Consider the following 14,635-nt stretch of genomic DNA (forward strand, 5'->3'; position numbering starts at 1 on the left):
TAAGTGTTTAAAAATATATTCAACCTTCTTTTTCATTTAATTAATCTTTGATTACACTTCATAAAATTTATTCTCAAACAATTTTTATTGAATAGATTCATAATATTTCATTTAATTAGATGGATTAAAAACTAAATTGAGTATAAATTATGTACTTCTTAATTTTGTTTTGGTGTCGGAATTATTGAATGAAATGCTCATATTATTTTTTGAGGTTGAAATAAAACCAATAGTCATATTGAAGGGGTTAGATCTCACATTTGAAAATATGAGGGGCTCTAAGTAAAACATTTACCCGTCAAAGTGTACTATTTTCTAATAAGGTAAGTCAAGAGATCACCGATCTGGAAACTCAGCACTCTTTCACACACTGACTGAATATAGCCGTTGCCGGAGCCGAAATTCTAGAAAATTCTCAGTTACTCCGTCAACGTTAACTACACGCCGGAGTCCGGCGAAGCAAACTGGCGTTCAGTCCGAAGCGAGCAATGGCGGAGCTACGCCACTCAAGCTCGATCGGAAACCGAGTTACAGCGTCACCTAGGAAGCGAGACGACGTCACCGCTTCCTCATCTCCTTTGGTTCCTGACAGTGCTCCTAACGTTGATGATGACGATGATGATTATCGTGGTCGGTATCCTCGAGATCGGTTTCGTTCATTCTGCTCTTCGCATCTTCAACCTCTTTTCCCTTTCTTCTTCCCTGATGAATCGAGGTCTCACCCTCACAAGTTCAAGATCTCGCTATTTCTGCTTGTTGTTCTCATACTTTCACTAGTCGTCCTGATTTCCTCCGTCGTACATCGTTTGGTAAGCCTTCATTTTATTGATCTCAAAACACACACATACACATTTGTATGTATCACATCTCAATTTGCTCACTGGAAACTTTTTTTTTTCTAGTTTGGATATTTCTAGTTAATCAAAAGATTTTGCGGTTCTAATTAGTTTGAAGCTGGTATCAACTAGTTGAGATTATTAAGGCTTAGATGTTTCTGTTATGCTCTCATAAGGTTCGGGTAGGAAAAAGTGTGGGATTTGGGGAAGGTGTATTTTAAGAGAACATGCGATTTGCCTTGAATGATAAAATTATTTGCCATTGCTGGAATGAATGAATCTGATTGGTCAATTTGAAGCAACTAGAAGTAATTTAGGAAGTGCTTTTGATAACTTTTGGTCAAGTCAGGACTTTAACTTCCATATAATGTTTACTAGAGAAGATGTGCATCAACTAGAGATAAATACAAGAAGTCCTTTTGATATCATTGATCAAGTTAAGATTTTAACTCCGTAATATGTTTACTAGAATAGAAATGTATGTCTTTCGGCCGCTAGTGTAATTAAGTAATGCCATGTAATTTGGTAAATGCAAGCCAATCCTTTAGAGTTGTTCTTATATGAATACTAACATGTCATATAGCTTAAGTTTGCTTTAACATATCTCTGATATCAATCAAATTGTGGGCTGTGTAAGCATCTTTATTCCTCGACTTTCTTCATATAAAGGATTTCATTTGTGGCTGTTATTGTTTTGTGTGCTACATTGGCCTTTTGATTCGGTTTAACAAACTATTATTGAAAGAATGTTTGATGTATTTCCCTATCTGATGGTCTTTGACTCAATTTCAGCGATTAAAACACTGTTTATGCTTTTTTCTCTGTAGAATGCTCCATATTTGTGCAAAAAGGATGGTATAACTCTTCAGTGTCCACCGGTATGTTCTTGAAAAACTACCCTTTTGTCTGCTACTGCATCATATTACATAATCACTACCATCAATGTAGTCAAACGTCCAATCTGTCTAATTTTATTAGGTGAAAGAACCTTCTTCCTTGTGGGAGAATCCTTATTCATCAACAACCTCATGGAAGCCTTGTGCAGAGCGACGTGAGGGACTGAAATCAGGTATTCTTATGCTCCTTGAAATTATATCTATACATTTGTCTTGTCATGCCTTCTGGTGGGGCAATTTGGTTCATATACTCCTTCAAGTTTATGAGTTTAGAGAATTTACCTCATCCTCTCCCCTCTTCCTCAAGGTAACCGTGCAAAGAGAAACGAGAAAAATATATTTCAGTATTACACTTCAGCCGGATGCCTTTGATCAATCCTATCTTTTTCTTTTTTCCCCACGATAGTGATATTCCTTAGCTAATTCTTTTCTCGGCTAATGGAAAAAATGTTTCTGCTTGGCGCCATACATCTCCAAATAGTAAATGCGCTGCTGAGCTCAGACTGTGGCACTTAGGTGCTAGGGGCATTGCTTTCGGTGCAATCCATATCTCTTCCCCCTGCTTTGCCTGCCTGCTGCTCTGCTCCCCCTTCGAATGGATTGTATCCGTTGCCCCTCTAATAGAAGCTGAAAAATGACTTTTATAGATGCAAATATAAAACAATGTATTGGATGAACCACGTGACGGATCGAAGCCTGACATTTAAGGGAGTGCAGGGTAGAGTGGCAGGCATTCTTGGTGTTTGAACAGAAATGTCATCTTATTACTGAAATGATAAAAGAACAAGGCAGGCAACCTTAACAACTTTGTTCAGAAATATTAAGTTGTATCTGTCAATTTTCAGCTAAATGCCTCTCAAAGTGAGAGTCTTTCCATTATATAGAGAAAATAAAGATTACACATCCCTAAAGATCCGCCATTCCTATCCCTAAAGATCAGCTATTCTATCTATACAAATCTGCCATTGAATCCCTCTAAATCTGCCTTGCTATCCCTCCAAATCAGCTATTCTATCACAATATTTATTCATATGATTCTACAACAAATGTATATGATCATGCTAATTTATATCACTATATAATTACATTAATATATACAATCATTTAGTTGTCTATCATGCTAACATCCCCCCTCAAATTGATGCTAGTGGATCAAGAAGCATCAATTTGCCTACTAGAAACTGATGGCGTTGCCGTGCCATGGATTTTGTAAACGCATCAGCTATTTGAAGATCACTGGATACATGTGGAAGAGTAATGACACCTTTATCTACAGCTTCTCGTATATAATGACAATCCACTTCGATGTGTTTGGTCCTCTCATGAAAAACTGGATTAGTAGCAATCTGAATAGCACTTGTATTGTCAGCGTGGAGAGGAGTAGGATGAGATTGGGGAAATCCAATCTCAGCAAGTAATCCACGAAGCCATACAACCTCGGAGCAAGCAGTAGACATGGATCGATATTCAGCCTCTGTTGAAGATTTTGACACACGATCTTGCGTTTTACTCTTCCAAGATATCAATGACTCTCCAAGAAACATGCACCAACCAGAGACTGAACGACGAGTATCAGGACATCCCGCCCAATCAGAATCACTAAAAGCATTAAGACGAATAGGAGAACCACTTGGAAAGAACAATCCACGAGTAGATGTTCCTAGAAGGTACCGAGTGATGCGACGAACAGCCACCAAGTGGAGATGACGGGGAGCTTGCATAAATTGACTAACTTGTTGAACTGCAAAAGAGATATCAGGCCGAGTAATAGTAAGGTAATTTAGACTCCCAACTAATTGTCGAAATATAGTTGGATCGGGAAGAAGATCGCCTTCCTCACGACGATACTTGACATTCATTTCCAGTGGAGTATTTACGGAGGAGGAAACTTGAAGACCAGCCAAAGAAATCAGATCCTGAGTATATTTGTGTTGGTTTAGAAATACACCTAAAGCAACATTATGAACTTCCAAACGCAAAAAATAAGTAAGAGTACCAAGATCTTTCATATGAAAAGAATCTTTAAGCTGCTGTTGGAGGCAAGTGATTAGTGAAGAATCAGTTCCTGTGATAATTATGTCATCTACATACACCAAAAGAAGAACACAACCTGTAGATGTTTTTCGAAGAAACAAAGATGAGTCATATTTGCTCTGCTCAAAAGAAAATTGTAGCAAAGTAGACCGGAACTTATCAAACCAAGCTCTTGGAGCTTGTTTTAATCCATACAAAGACCGCTTCAACTTGCATACATCTGATGTAGGCGATGAGAACAAACTAGGTGGAGGTTTCATATAAATATCTTCTTTAAGATCACCATGGAGAAAAGCATTTTTGACGTCCATTTGATAAAGAGACCAGTTTTGTGAAGCAGCAATGGCAATAATAGTTCGTACCGTAGTCATTTTGGCTACGGGTGCAAAAGTCTCCTCATAGTCCACCCCATACTCTTGTCTGTTACCAAGAACAACCAATCGAGCTTTGTACCGATCAAGAGTTCCATCAGAATGAAGTTTGATTGAATAAACCCACTTACATCCAATAGGGCGGACATTTGAAGGACATGAAACAATGTCCCATGTGTCATTTTCTTTAAGAGCCAAAAGTTCTTCCTCCATTGCTTTCTGCCAACATTCATGCTTGGAAGCTTGTGAGTAACAAGATGGAACAGATATGTTGGATAAAGTAGAGGAAAATCCATACCAATTGGGAGTACGAGATACTCTTGTAGATCGCCGAGTAGGCTCAAGAGGACCAGATCTTGAAGAATTCTCAGATTCTAGTTGTGGTGCAGTTTCAGGCGGCGGATCAGTGTCGGGATAGGGTAAAGTTGGCCGACGTCGTTCATACACAAATCCAGGTTTGAACCTCTTAAAAGAAGATGATAAATCCTCAAAAGTAGGAAGAAGAGGAGAAACAGAAGATGAATCTACAATCGTAGGAAAGAAATACTGATTCTCAAAGAAAACAACATTTCTAGAAATACGAAATTTGTGAGAACATGGATCATAACAAATAAAACCTTTTTGTGAAGTACTATAACCCATAAAAGCACATTTAGTAGATTGTACAGAAAGTTTATTGCGTTGCGAATGAGGCAAATGCACAAAACAAACACAACCAAATGTATGAAAATCACTATAGTTAGGATTTTGGTGATAAAGACGAAAATATGGAGACTCAAGATTTAGCACTTTAGATGGCAATCTATTAATTAAATAGACAGCAGTAGACAAAGCTTCCACCCAATATTTAGATGGTACAGATGACTCAATCAATAAAGTACGAGTGACATCTAAAAGATGCCGATTTTTTCGTTCAGCAACTCCATTTTGTTGTGGTGTATATGGGCAAGAGTGTTGTGAGACAATCCCTTTGTCAAGCAAGAATTTTTTGAATTCATAAGACATATATTCTCCACCAGAATCAGATCTTAATAATTTGATGCATGTAGAAAATTGAGTCTCAATGTAAGCCAAAAATGTCTTGAACATGGAAAATACCTCAGATTTGGATCGAAGAAAATACACCCATGTAAACCGACTATAATCATCTATGAATGTCACAAAGTATTTGAAATGAGCATGAGAAATAATTGGTGAAATGCCCCAAACATCACTATGAATGACATCAAAACACTTTGTAGCACGACTACCAAAATTAGGAAAAGGAAGAGTTTTACTTTTGCCTAATTTACAAGTAGAACAATCAATGGAAGCAACTGAAAATTTATTTTTATTTCCCAATAAACCAGAATTTGATAAATGAGACAACACAACAGAATTTGGATGTCCTAGACGCTTATGCCAAACCTCAGTTTTACTAGCAGTAGAAGTACAAGCAAAAGATAGAACAGGAGGAATGGAAAAATGTATAGGAAACAATCGTCCAACTTTAGGCCTCTTCGCGATTATCGTCCCCGACACCTGATCCTGCACAAGATAACCATTACGAGAAAAATTCACATCACAATTGTTATCTACCAATTGTCCAACTGAAATAAGACTAGTTGAGAGCTTTGGTGAAACAAAAACATTCTTGAAAGTTGGAGTAATGTCCCCAACCTTGGTAATGGGTAAATTACTACCATTGGCAATCTGTATTTGTGATGGACCTTGATACTTACGAACATTTTTTAGGATGCTCGTTGAGTTGGTCATATGATTGGAAGCGCCTGAATCAACAATCCAAAAATTAGATGTAACATCATTACCTTGTAATCCCAATGCTGAAAAGGCTGACACGATCATTTGTTGTACCATTTCAGGAGTAAGAACTTGTCCTGAAGATGAGTTATCATCAGTGGAACCATTTATCCTAGCTTGAAAAGCATTGATCCTACGATTTTGAGGGCGCGTGGGACACTCTTTGATAATGTGTCCTTGTTGTTTACAATAATTACAGAACTTCTTGCTACAATTGCTAGCAATATGACCATATTCCTTGCAACTGTAGCATTGAGTTCTACTCATATCCCTGCCCTTTCCTTTACCTTGAGCAGCAAATGCAACAGTGACATCATTTTCTTTCTTAAAAGCATTTTGTGTGACAAGACGTTGCTCTTCACGAAGTAATTCCCTAAAGCAAACATCCAAAGAGGGAGACGGGTCACGATTCATCAAGTTAGAGCGAACACTCTCAAAGTCGGAGCGTAATTTCATCAAAAATTGGTCTCGCTTGCTTTGCTCATGAACTGCCTGAATCACTGATAGGGATTCAGTAGGTATTTTGGCATAGACAATATCTGTAAATTCAGCCCATAAGTTTTGAAATCCAGAAAAATAATCCTGAACAGAAAGACCTCCTTGAGAGTAATTAGCAATTTCATACTCCAACTGAAAGCGTCTTGCACTATTATCTTGGTTGTAAACCTTTTGTAAGTAATCCCACATGGCCTTAGCTGTCTTGTACGGCCTGAGATTAAGAACAATAAGAGGGTCAATTGACCCTAGAATCCATGTCATCACCCGAGCATCTTTAATCTTCCATTCACCTAGCTTTGTTGCATCAGTAGGAGCAGGATCGCTTCCATCTATATGGCCCCATAGTTCTTTGCCGGTGACAAACAACTGAAATTGAAACTCCCAAGAAGAATAATTTTTTCCAGTGAAACGAACACTGAAGGATTCAAAGTGATGTGAATTCATGCTTTTGAATAGCTATAAAACTACAAAGACTCAAGAAAGCAACTAGAATGACCAAGAACAAAATTCCCAGGAGGTAGCCAAAAACCAAGATTTTCAAAAAAAATTTAAAAGGAACCACAAATGACTCTATGAAACAAGACAGCCAAGAGAAGGCTCTAATACCATGTCAATTTTCAGCTGAATGCCTCTCAAAGTGAGAGATTCTTTCCATTATATAGAGAAAATAAAGATTACATATCCCTAAAGATCCGTCATTCCTATCCCTAAAGATCAGCTATTCTATCTATACAAATCTGCCATTGAATCTCTAAATCTGCCTTGCTATCCCTCCAAATCAGCTATTCTATCACAATATTCATTCATATGATTCTACAACAAATGTATATGATCATGCTAATTTATATCACTATATAATTACATTAATATATACAATCATTTAGTTGTCTATCATGCTAACAGTATCATCCTATGCAATTGAAGAATGTTGTTGTTAGTAGTTGAATTTAAGTTACAAATTTATCTTTGTTGTTGATAATTTGATTTATTAGGTCAATTGGATTAGACTCTTGAACGATTCTTCTTCTAATGCTCATGGAGTGATTTAGGAACTTATCAAACAGTAAGAGTAGAAATAAGTAAAAGATCCTCCAATATTTAGGGATTTGATAGAGAGCCAAGTGTTAAAATATTGGTTGGATAATTGTGAGTGATATGTGCATAGGTCAAGCATTCCTCTTTTGGTTGGTAAGTGAGGTTTCAAATACGAGTGTTAACTTCCTGTTGAAAAGAGAGGGACTTATAATAACGCTTTGATAGATCCTTCCTCTTAAAACTCACATGGACTCGAATGCTTATAATGCAATATCCCTCTCTGCAAAGGAGAAAAGTAGAGGGGCAGGCCCATTATCACCAAGTTTCGTACCATGCAGCTACTAGCATTCGGAGATTTCTCGGTTATCAAAAGAAATGTATCCCTCCCTCGGAGTCCCTCCAATGCTGGATCTCGAATTCCTTAGTTACAACTATTTTTTTGCCTTCAAACAAGAGTTACTCCTCTGTCCCCTTCCTTCCATCATAATTAGTGGTCCAATATCTTAAAATTTCTATCCAATGGGCTCCTTATGTCATGCCCCTATCAGCATTAGCTTTTTCACAAACCATTCTGTGCTCAAATCTGAATATTGCACAAAATGCAGAATCCTTTTTGTTTTACTGCAGTCAGAGGTGAGCTTTTCATTTTCCCTTTCACATTGATGAAATGGGAATTCTCTAGCATCACTTTCTGAAAGGAATTCTAGCACTGCTCTTGCAAATTTGTTATATTGTTTCAACCATATCAGAGCTTCCTGCTGTTCTGGTATTCGGGTTTTTGATCCCCTTTGAGGAGCATAAGTGCAGTAATTGTGCATGACAGCTTCTTTAGTCTATCTTTGTTCGTTAATGTTCAGGAGCCTAGGTTGGGCTACATTCTACAGTCCCCTGTAACAACTAACAACTAACACAGAAAGCCCAAATTTAAGAGACCATGTAATTATCTTGTGTTCTTGGCTAATTATCTGTTATAGCTATAATGATTATCGTTTAAGCATTTGTCGTCTATCGTTTTGATAAGTAAGCATTTAATATCTTTCTAAAGGCTTCCATTAATAGTTTTTGGTATTTTCATTCCTCTTATTTATTTATGTAAATTTTTAAGATTTTGAAGTTATCGGTGTTTTCTTTGATATAAGTAATCTATACCGGCTTCTTGCAATGTTGTTCTTAGATCTTTACATTCTGGAGCCTGGAAATGTTAGTTGTTTTCCCACCTAAACTTTTTTATGAATTACAGCTATCTAGAATAGAGTAAATTAGAAGGTCACCCTTGATACAGAGCTGTGGAACTCTGTGAATAGGTTTTGGTATATGTCATGTGTCATTGAGAAGTGAGAAAACCGAGCTGGTTTTCCCATTCATGAAACTTGTATCATTACTTTAGAAGTGGAGAAAATGGTGTAACAGGTTTCTGCCTGATACTCCCTTGTTTGCCAAAAGTTATTCATCAAACCTCTTTGGGTTAGATGTATCATTGACAGCTACAAACCTCTTGAGCTTGTTGGAATCTTCATCCAAATGGAATAGCTGATCTCTTAACCGTTTACTTCCTATTTTGCAAAATAGTGATATAGCTTGGTGCTTTGCAGATATTCCGCCCGAGAACGCCACAAACGGTTATATATTCATACATGCTGAGGGTGGCTTAAACCAGCAAAGGATCGCTGTATGTTTCATGTCATATGCTATGCTTTTGTCTTCCATCTTTTTATTTGTCTCTGTAACTTTTAGTTATTTCTTATTTTGCATGTCAGTTAATGAATGAAAACTATCTATTGTATTTCCTTAATTGTCTGCATATCTATGAATTCTGTTATGTGTTTACAAAGAATTTTTTTACCACTTTAATTAGTCATGCATTTCCTTGCAGATATGCAATGCTGTTGCAGTGGCCAAAATTATGAATGCTACCCTTATTTTGCCAGTATTAAAGCAAGACCAGATATGGAAAGACCAAACGTAAGGGAAACTTGACTGAAGCAGCTGTTGTTTGCTCATAAGGATGGATGTTAATTTTTAATGTTGCACTGTAATGAGATTTTAGTCAAACTGCATAGAAACTAAAATTGAGGTTTTTGGTTATTGGATCAGTTTCTTGTTGGAAAAAAAACATTCCAGATTAAATATCATTGTGTTGTGAGAGTTTTCCAAAAGGTTGGTAAGACTTTGATTATTCTTGATACGAGTTAACTGTGTTGACAGGAAATTGGAGGACATATTTGACGTAGATCATTTTATTAACTACCTGAAGGATGATGTGCGAATTGTTCGCGATATCCCAGAGTGGTTTACTGACAAAGCTGAGCTGTTCTCAAGCATAAGGTATGGTCCCCTAGCTTTTTTAGCATTTTACATTTGCATGCTAGTTTCATTTTCATGTAGCAGTTCTAACTTCTAAGTATAGTTTTCTTAAATAGTTTTAAGTATAATTCCCTGACAAGATTAATCAACATAGTGCTCTACAAATCCAAGTTAACATCATAAAAAAAAAACCAGTCGCCCTTGTCGTCGTGTAGTTGTAATGTTACATTGACTTGGGAGGAGTACTGAATATGGATTTGGATCTGATAGTGGTGCGTTCAGTATCTAGCAATTTTGTGTTTTTGAAGGATCCTTTCCATATAAACACTTGGTACTTTTTGAAAACTCGTTTGGGTTTAGCCATTTGCATGTCAAGACTGAAGGAGGGTAAGTGAAGAGTTAGCATAACAAGGTAAACATCAACATTGATTTATTGGTAGTATGTATTGGGTGTGAGCTGAAGCATGTGGCTCCGTAATATATATCCTTGGGAAAATGCCTTATCAATTTGTGTGTATATATATGCATATATATATACACACACACACCATCTCTCCATGAGAATTCAAATTGGTAATTACTCCCAGCACAAAATTCTCTAATCCCCATACCACCACAGCTACAGGATTTCTAGAATTATCTCAGTTACACGGAAGTCTTAAGAGATAGTGATGAGGATAATAACCAAAATGGACATGGTATTCTCGTAAATAGACCTTGTTGACACCATAAATCGCACAAGAGCTCTAGAGTTGAATCACAGCTTTGGGGTTCCATGCTCCTAATTTGGTATCGATTGGACACACTTGAAGACAGTATTGGGCGTTGGCAAGTTGGAGAGTAAGCTTTTTTGTTTGAGTTAAAATCAACTTGGACAAGTAGTCCACTATTTCTTTTTCTGATTATATTGAATGTGAAAAATAAAAATAGGTGGATATTTCAAGGTACTCAGACAAGCAAAAGGAAATAAAAGAGCTACTGCTTGTCTCATGTATACTTTCGATGTAAAGATACAATGATGTTTGAATAGATGGTTGGTTGGGCTTGACAGGAGATTGTGAATAGCCAGCATAAGTACAATAATGAAGTGATTTATGAATAAATTAAATCTCACAAGAACTCCAATTAAGGGGTAGTTGCTGAACGTGAGCACATAGTTACTATTTCCATTTACAACAGTGTGTTACGTTTTGCATTTGTGTTTCTAAAGCTTGTACTATATGCTTGCCAGGCGTACAGTCAAGAACATTCCCAAGTACGCTTCAGCAGAGTTCTACATAGATAATGTTTTGCCACGGGTCAAGGAAAAGAAGATAATGTCACTAAAACCTTTTGTCGATCGACTTGGGTAACTAGATTTTCATGCTCCTTTAAGTGGCCTGATTTTTTAAACTGGCATTGACCTGATAGACTACCCGCATATCATTCAGGTATGATAATGTTCCTCCAGAGATAAACAAGCTGAGGTGCAGGGTCAACTATCATGCTCTGAAGTTTCTTCCTGAGATTGAGCAGATGGCTGATCAACTTGTTTCAAGGATGAGAAACCGCACTGGTAGTTCAAATCCTTTCATGTGAGTTATTATGCTTGTAACTGCTGTTAAGCATGCTGTTTCGCTTCTTCTGATCTATGATGGAACTTAAAATATTTTGTCAAAAACTAGGGCTCTTCATTTGAGATTTGAGAAAGGAATGGTGGGTCTATCATTCTGTGATTTTGTTGGAACAAGGTCAGAGAAAGATCTCATGGCTGCATACAGAAAGAAAGAATGGCCTCGGCGGTTTAAGGTTATCTAGATTATGATCACTATTCATATAAAGCCGACAGCGACGATTTCATTTTTGATATATTTATCTGGTTTTTGCTGTTTGTTTCACTGTCAGGATGGTTCCCATTTGTGGGCATTGGCGCTGCAAAAGCGTAAGGAAGGACGATGCCCTCTTGAGCCTGGTGAAGTAGCCGTGCTGCTTCGGGCCATGGGTTATCCTAAAGAAACTCAAATATATGTTGCTTCTGGACAGGTCTATGGTGGACAAAACCGCATGGCACCGCTGAGGAACATGTTCCCAAATCTGGTAAGCTACTTGCCCAAACTTCTGATCAAGGGGAAGGACCTTTATCTATATTTTGTTCAGGTTCTATTTTCTTGTAGCTGATCTTATTGCCTACTACTCTGGTCATCTTTAAAAGAAACATGGGGGGAATGATTTTGTGTAAGAGACCCTTGAAAAATTCTGGAATTTTTTCACTGCTGTCATTTTGTTTTGTTTAGTATCAATATCCTGTAGATATGTTTTACCCAGCATATTTTAATATACCTACTGAAATGTTTGTGTTTTTTATTCTTCATTAATATTATATTTTGGGATATGTAAATAGGTTACAAAAGAGGAACTAGCTACAAAACCAGAATTGGATGGCTTCAGAAAGCATGTGACAAGCTTGGCAGCCCTCGACTTCCTAGTCTGTTTGAAGTCTGATGTATTTGTGATGACACACGGAGGGAACTTCGCCAAACTGATAATAGGACATCGTAGGTACATGGGTCATCGTCTAAAATCCATTAAGCCGGACAAGGGTCTGATGTCCAAATCCCTAGGAGATCCATATATGGGGTGGGCTTCCTTTGTGGAAGACGTTGTCATAACCCATCAGACTAGAACTGGTTTACCTGAAGAAACGTTTCCAAATTATGATCTTTGGGAGAATCCTTTAACAAATTGCATGTGTAAAGCCTGAATTGACAAATGTTTATTGTGAAGATAAGCCCTTTTAAGTAGTGCATCTTTCTAGAGTTGTGCACAGGGAATCGCGAAACTTTCGCTGTTAACAGAGCCAGAATTACAAGGCAATTTACACATGGGGATCTCAAAATGGATAGAATGTTGTAGTCCCTGAAGAGTATTAACACAAGAGTTCAGCAACTGGCTATTAGGAGTGGGCTCTCTCTAGCTGCGGCCCTGTATTGCCACATCTGTGTTTATGATCTACTTTCGTTGGGCGCGGACACCAATACAGTTTTGTATTCTGGAATATCAATTTATTCTCAATTGTTTCATGATATAATGTATATTATTTGCAGTAATAGAAAAAGCTTCTTTCATTTCATTTGAACACATCATATCTCATGGGCGATTTGGTGCATCACAAGATACACAAATGTCTACAAGTCTACTGCTTCACGTTTTAATTCTTGTGCTGTTGATACACAGATTAGGTTTCCAATCTTTGAATGTTTGTAATATCCAGTATATGTACTTGTCATTCAAAACACAGTCAAAACAGAAAAGTTGTCATCCATTTACTTAAAAGAGTGTTTTCTTGTTCCTAGAAAACTCCAAGCGTGTTGAAATGGTTTTTTCTTATTTGATGGACATGAATTTCTATTAACAAGTAGAGAGTCGTGACATACAGATGCATAAATTAGGTTTCTACATTATTTGAAAATGATATTGTAAGAGGTGATGGTGAATTACTTTTGTTTGAATTTATTTAATTCTTTGTTAGAGTTGCCATTTTGGATGATAATAATCAAATTTAGCAAATTTCACATTATAGCAGGGAAGTTGGATATTTTTGAGAAGGAATAAAATGCCTATCCCAAATGGGTGGCTGTGTTATCATTGTCAAAACTATTTAGATAACTACTACAATCCTAATAATGTAATCGTCCTTTTCTCTTTATTTAAATAAATTTGTACTCAGTCCTGAGGTTCACAATCCATATTGGCATAACTTGGGAAAGATATCATATAATGGTACGGTTTTCCTTTTAAATGAATTGATTATTAACTCTTGTCTTATAAAGGGGTTGATTTTTATTTTTTACCCCTTAAAATTAAACTTATGTTTAGCCGGACATATGTTCTCTTTAAAGGTCCGGATATAACTTGTGAGATATTATGATGTGAAAATATAAACTTATGCTCTGTGAAAAATTATTTTATCTCAAGAGACAAAGATTAAAGATCAACAAAAAATAGAGGCAAAAGTGTGAATGACCCAAGAGGTACTTTAAGAAGAGGGTTTAAATTAGGGAAACTTACGGAAATTTCAACTAATTTATGAGAGTCTGGAGCCAAAAGGGCAAAAAAAATTGCCAAAAATTTCCTCTGACACATATTAACGCCGTGTACTTCGTTAAAATAATGTCCAATTTTTTTTTCTTTTTTTTTTTCACTAAAATCGCTGGCACAACAACGATTTTTTAACTCTAATTATTTTTCCTCCAACTAATATCGCTGCTATGGCAGCGTTTTCTTAGAAAAAAAAATTGGTAGCATTTTTGTAAAAACTTTTTTTTGGAAAATCGCTGTCTTGGCAGCGTTTTCCTTAAATTTTATTTTATTTTTGAAAATCTTTTCTTAATTTTTTTTTAAAGTTTTATGAAAGAACAATTATTTTTAATAAAATTGCTGATAGAGAGCCTGATTCCACCCAAAAATTTGGACTCGACGTAGAAATCATCAAAATGAGGCATGAATTTTAATCGGTGTCGAATTAGGCTGCCTTTTCAGTGATTTTTGTTAAAAAAATTATTTTTTTATAAAAACGCTGCCTTGTTTTCAAAACGAAAAAAAAATTAAGAAAAACGATTTTTAAAAAAAATAAAAATTGAAGAGAAATGAATTTTAAAAAAAGAAAAAAAATAAACTAAAAAGCTGCCAAGGAAACAATTTTCAGCCATTTGGCAGTTTTTTTATAAAAAATATATATATATATATATATCTTGAAATCGCTGTCTTGGCAACGATTTTGGTGGAACTAGTTTTTTTATAAAAAAAAAATCGCTGCCTTGGCAACGATTTTTGTAGAAATATTCTTTTATTTTATTTTATTTTTTGAAATTTCTGTCAACAA

General features: G+C 36.3%; 1 protein-coding gene across 1 annotated transcript; it reads left to right on the forward strand.

Annotated features, from left to right (window-relative positions):
- The first annotated feature begins 302 nt into the window (after positions 1-302).
- On the forward strand, positions 303-12,893 carry LOC125866736 (protein PECTIC ARABINOGALACTAN SYNTHESIS-RELATED). The gene is made up of 11 exons (XM_049547079.1): positions 303-809; positions 1,664-1,714; positions 1,815-1,905; positions 9,063-9,139; positions 9,344-9,432; positions 9,676-9,795; positions 11,006-11,122; positions 11,205-11,348; positions 11,439-11,562; positions 11,659-11,850; positions 12,155-12,893. The coding sequence occupies exons 1-11, from the start codon at positions 489-491 to the stop codon at positions 12,512-12,514; spliced, it is 1,686 nt and encodes a 561-aa protein (XP_049403036.1). The 5' UTR covers positions 303-488; the 3' UTR covers positions 12,515-12,893.
- Positions 12,894-14,635: the final 1,742 nt, after the last annotated feature.

The sequence above is a fragment of the Solanum stenotomum genome, chromosome 6 (genome assembly GCF_019186545.1).
Source record: "Solanum stenotomum isolate F172 chromosome 6, ASM1918654v1, whole genome shotgun sequence".
NCBI lineage: Eukaryota > Viridiplantae > Streptophyta > Magnoliopsida > Solanales > Solanaceae > Solanum > Solanum stenotomum.

What these genes read in the sequence shown, in the direction of transcription:
- LOC125866736 (XM_049547079.1), top strand. Translation starts at nt 489, where the DNA reads ATGGCGGAGCTACGCCACTCAAGCTCGATCGGAAACCGAGTTACAGCG. An exon ending in CCTCCGTCGTACATCGTTTG is followed by an intron (nt 810 to 1,663) that starts GTAAGCCTTCAT and finishes TTTTCTCTGTAG; the next exon opens with AATGCTCCATATTTGTGCAA. An exon ending in GAGCTGTTCTCAAGCATAAG is followed by an intron (nt 9,796 to 11,005) that starts GTATGGTCCCCT and finishes TATGCTTGCCAG; the next exon opens with GCGTACAGTCAAGAACATTC.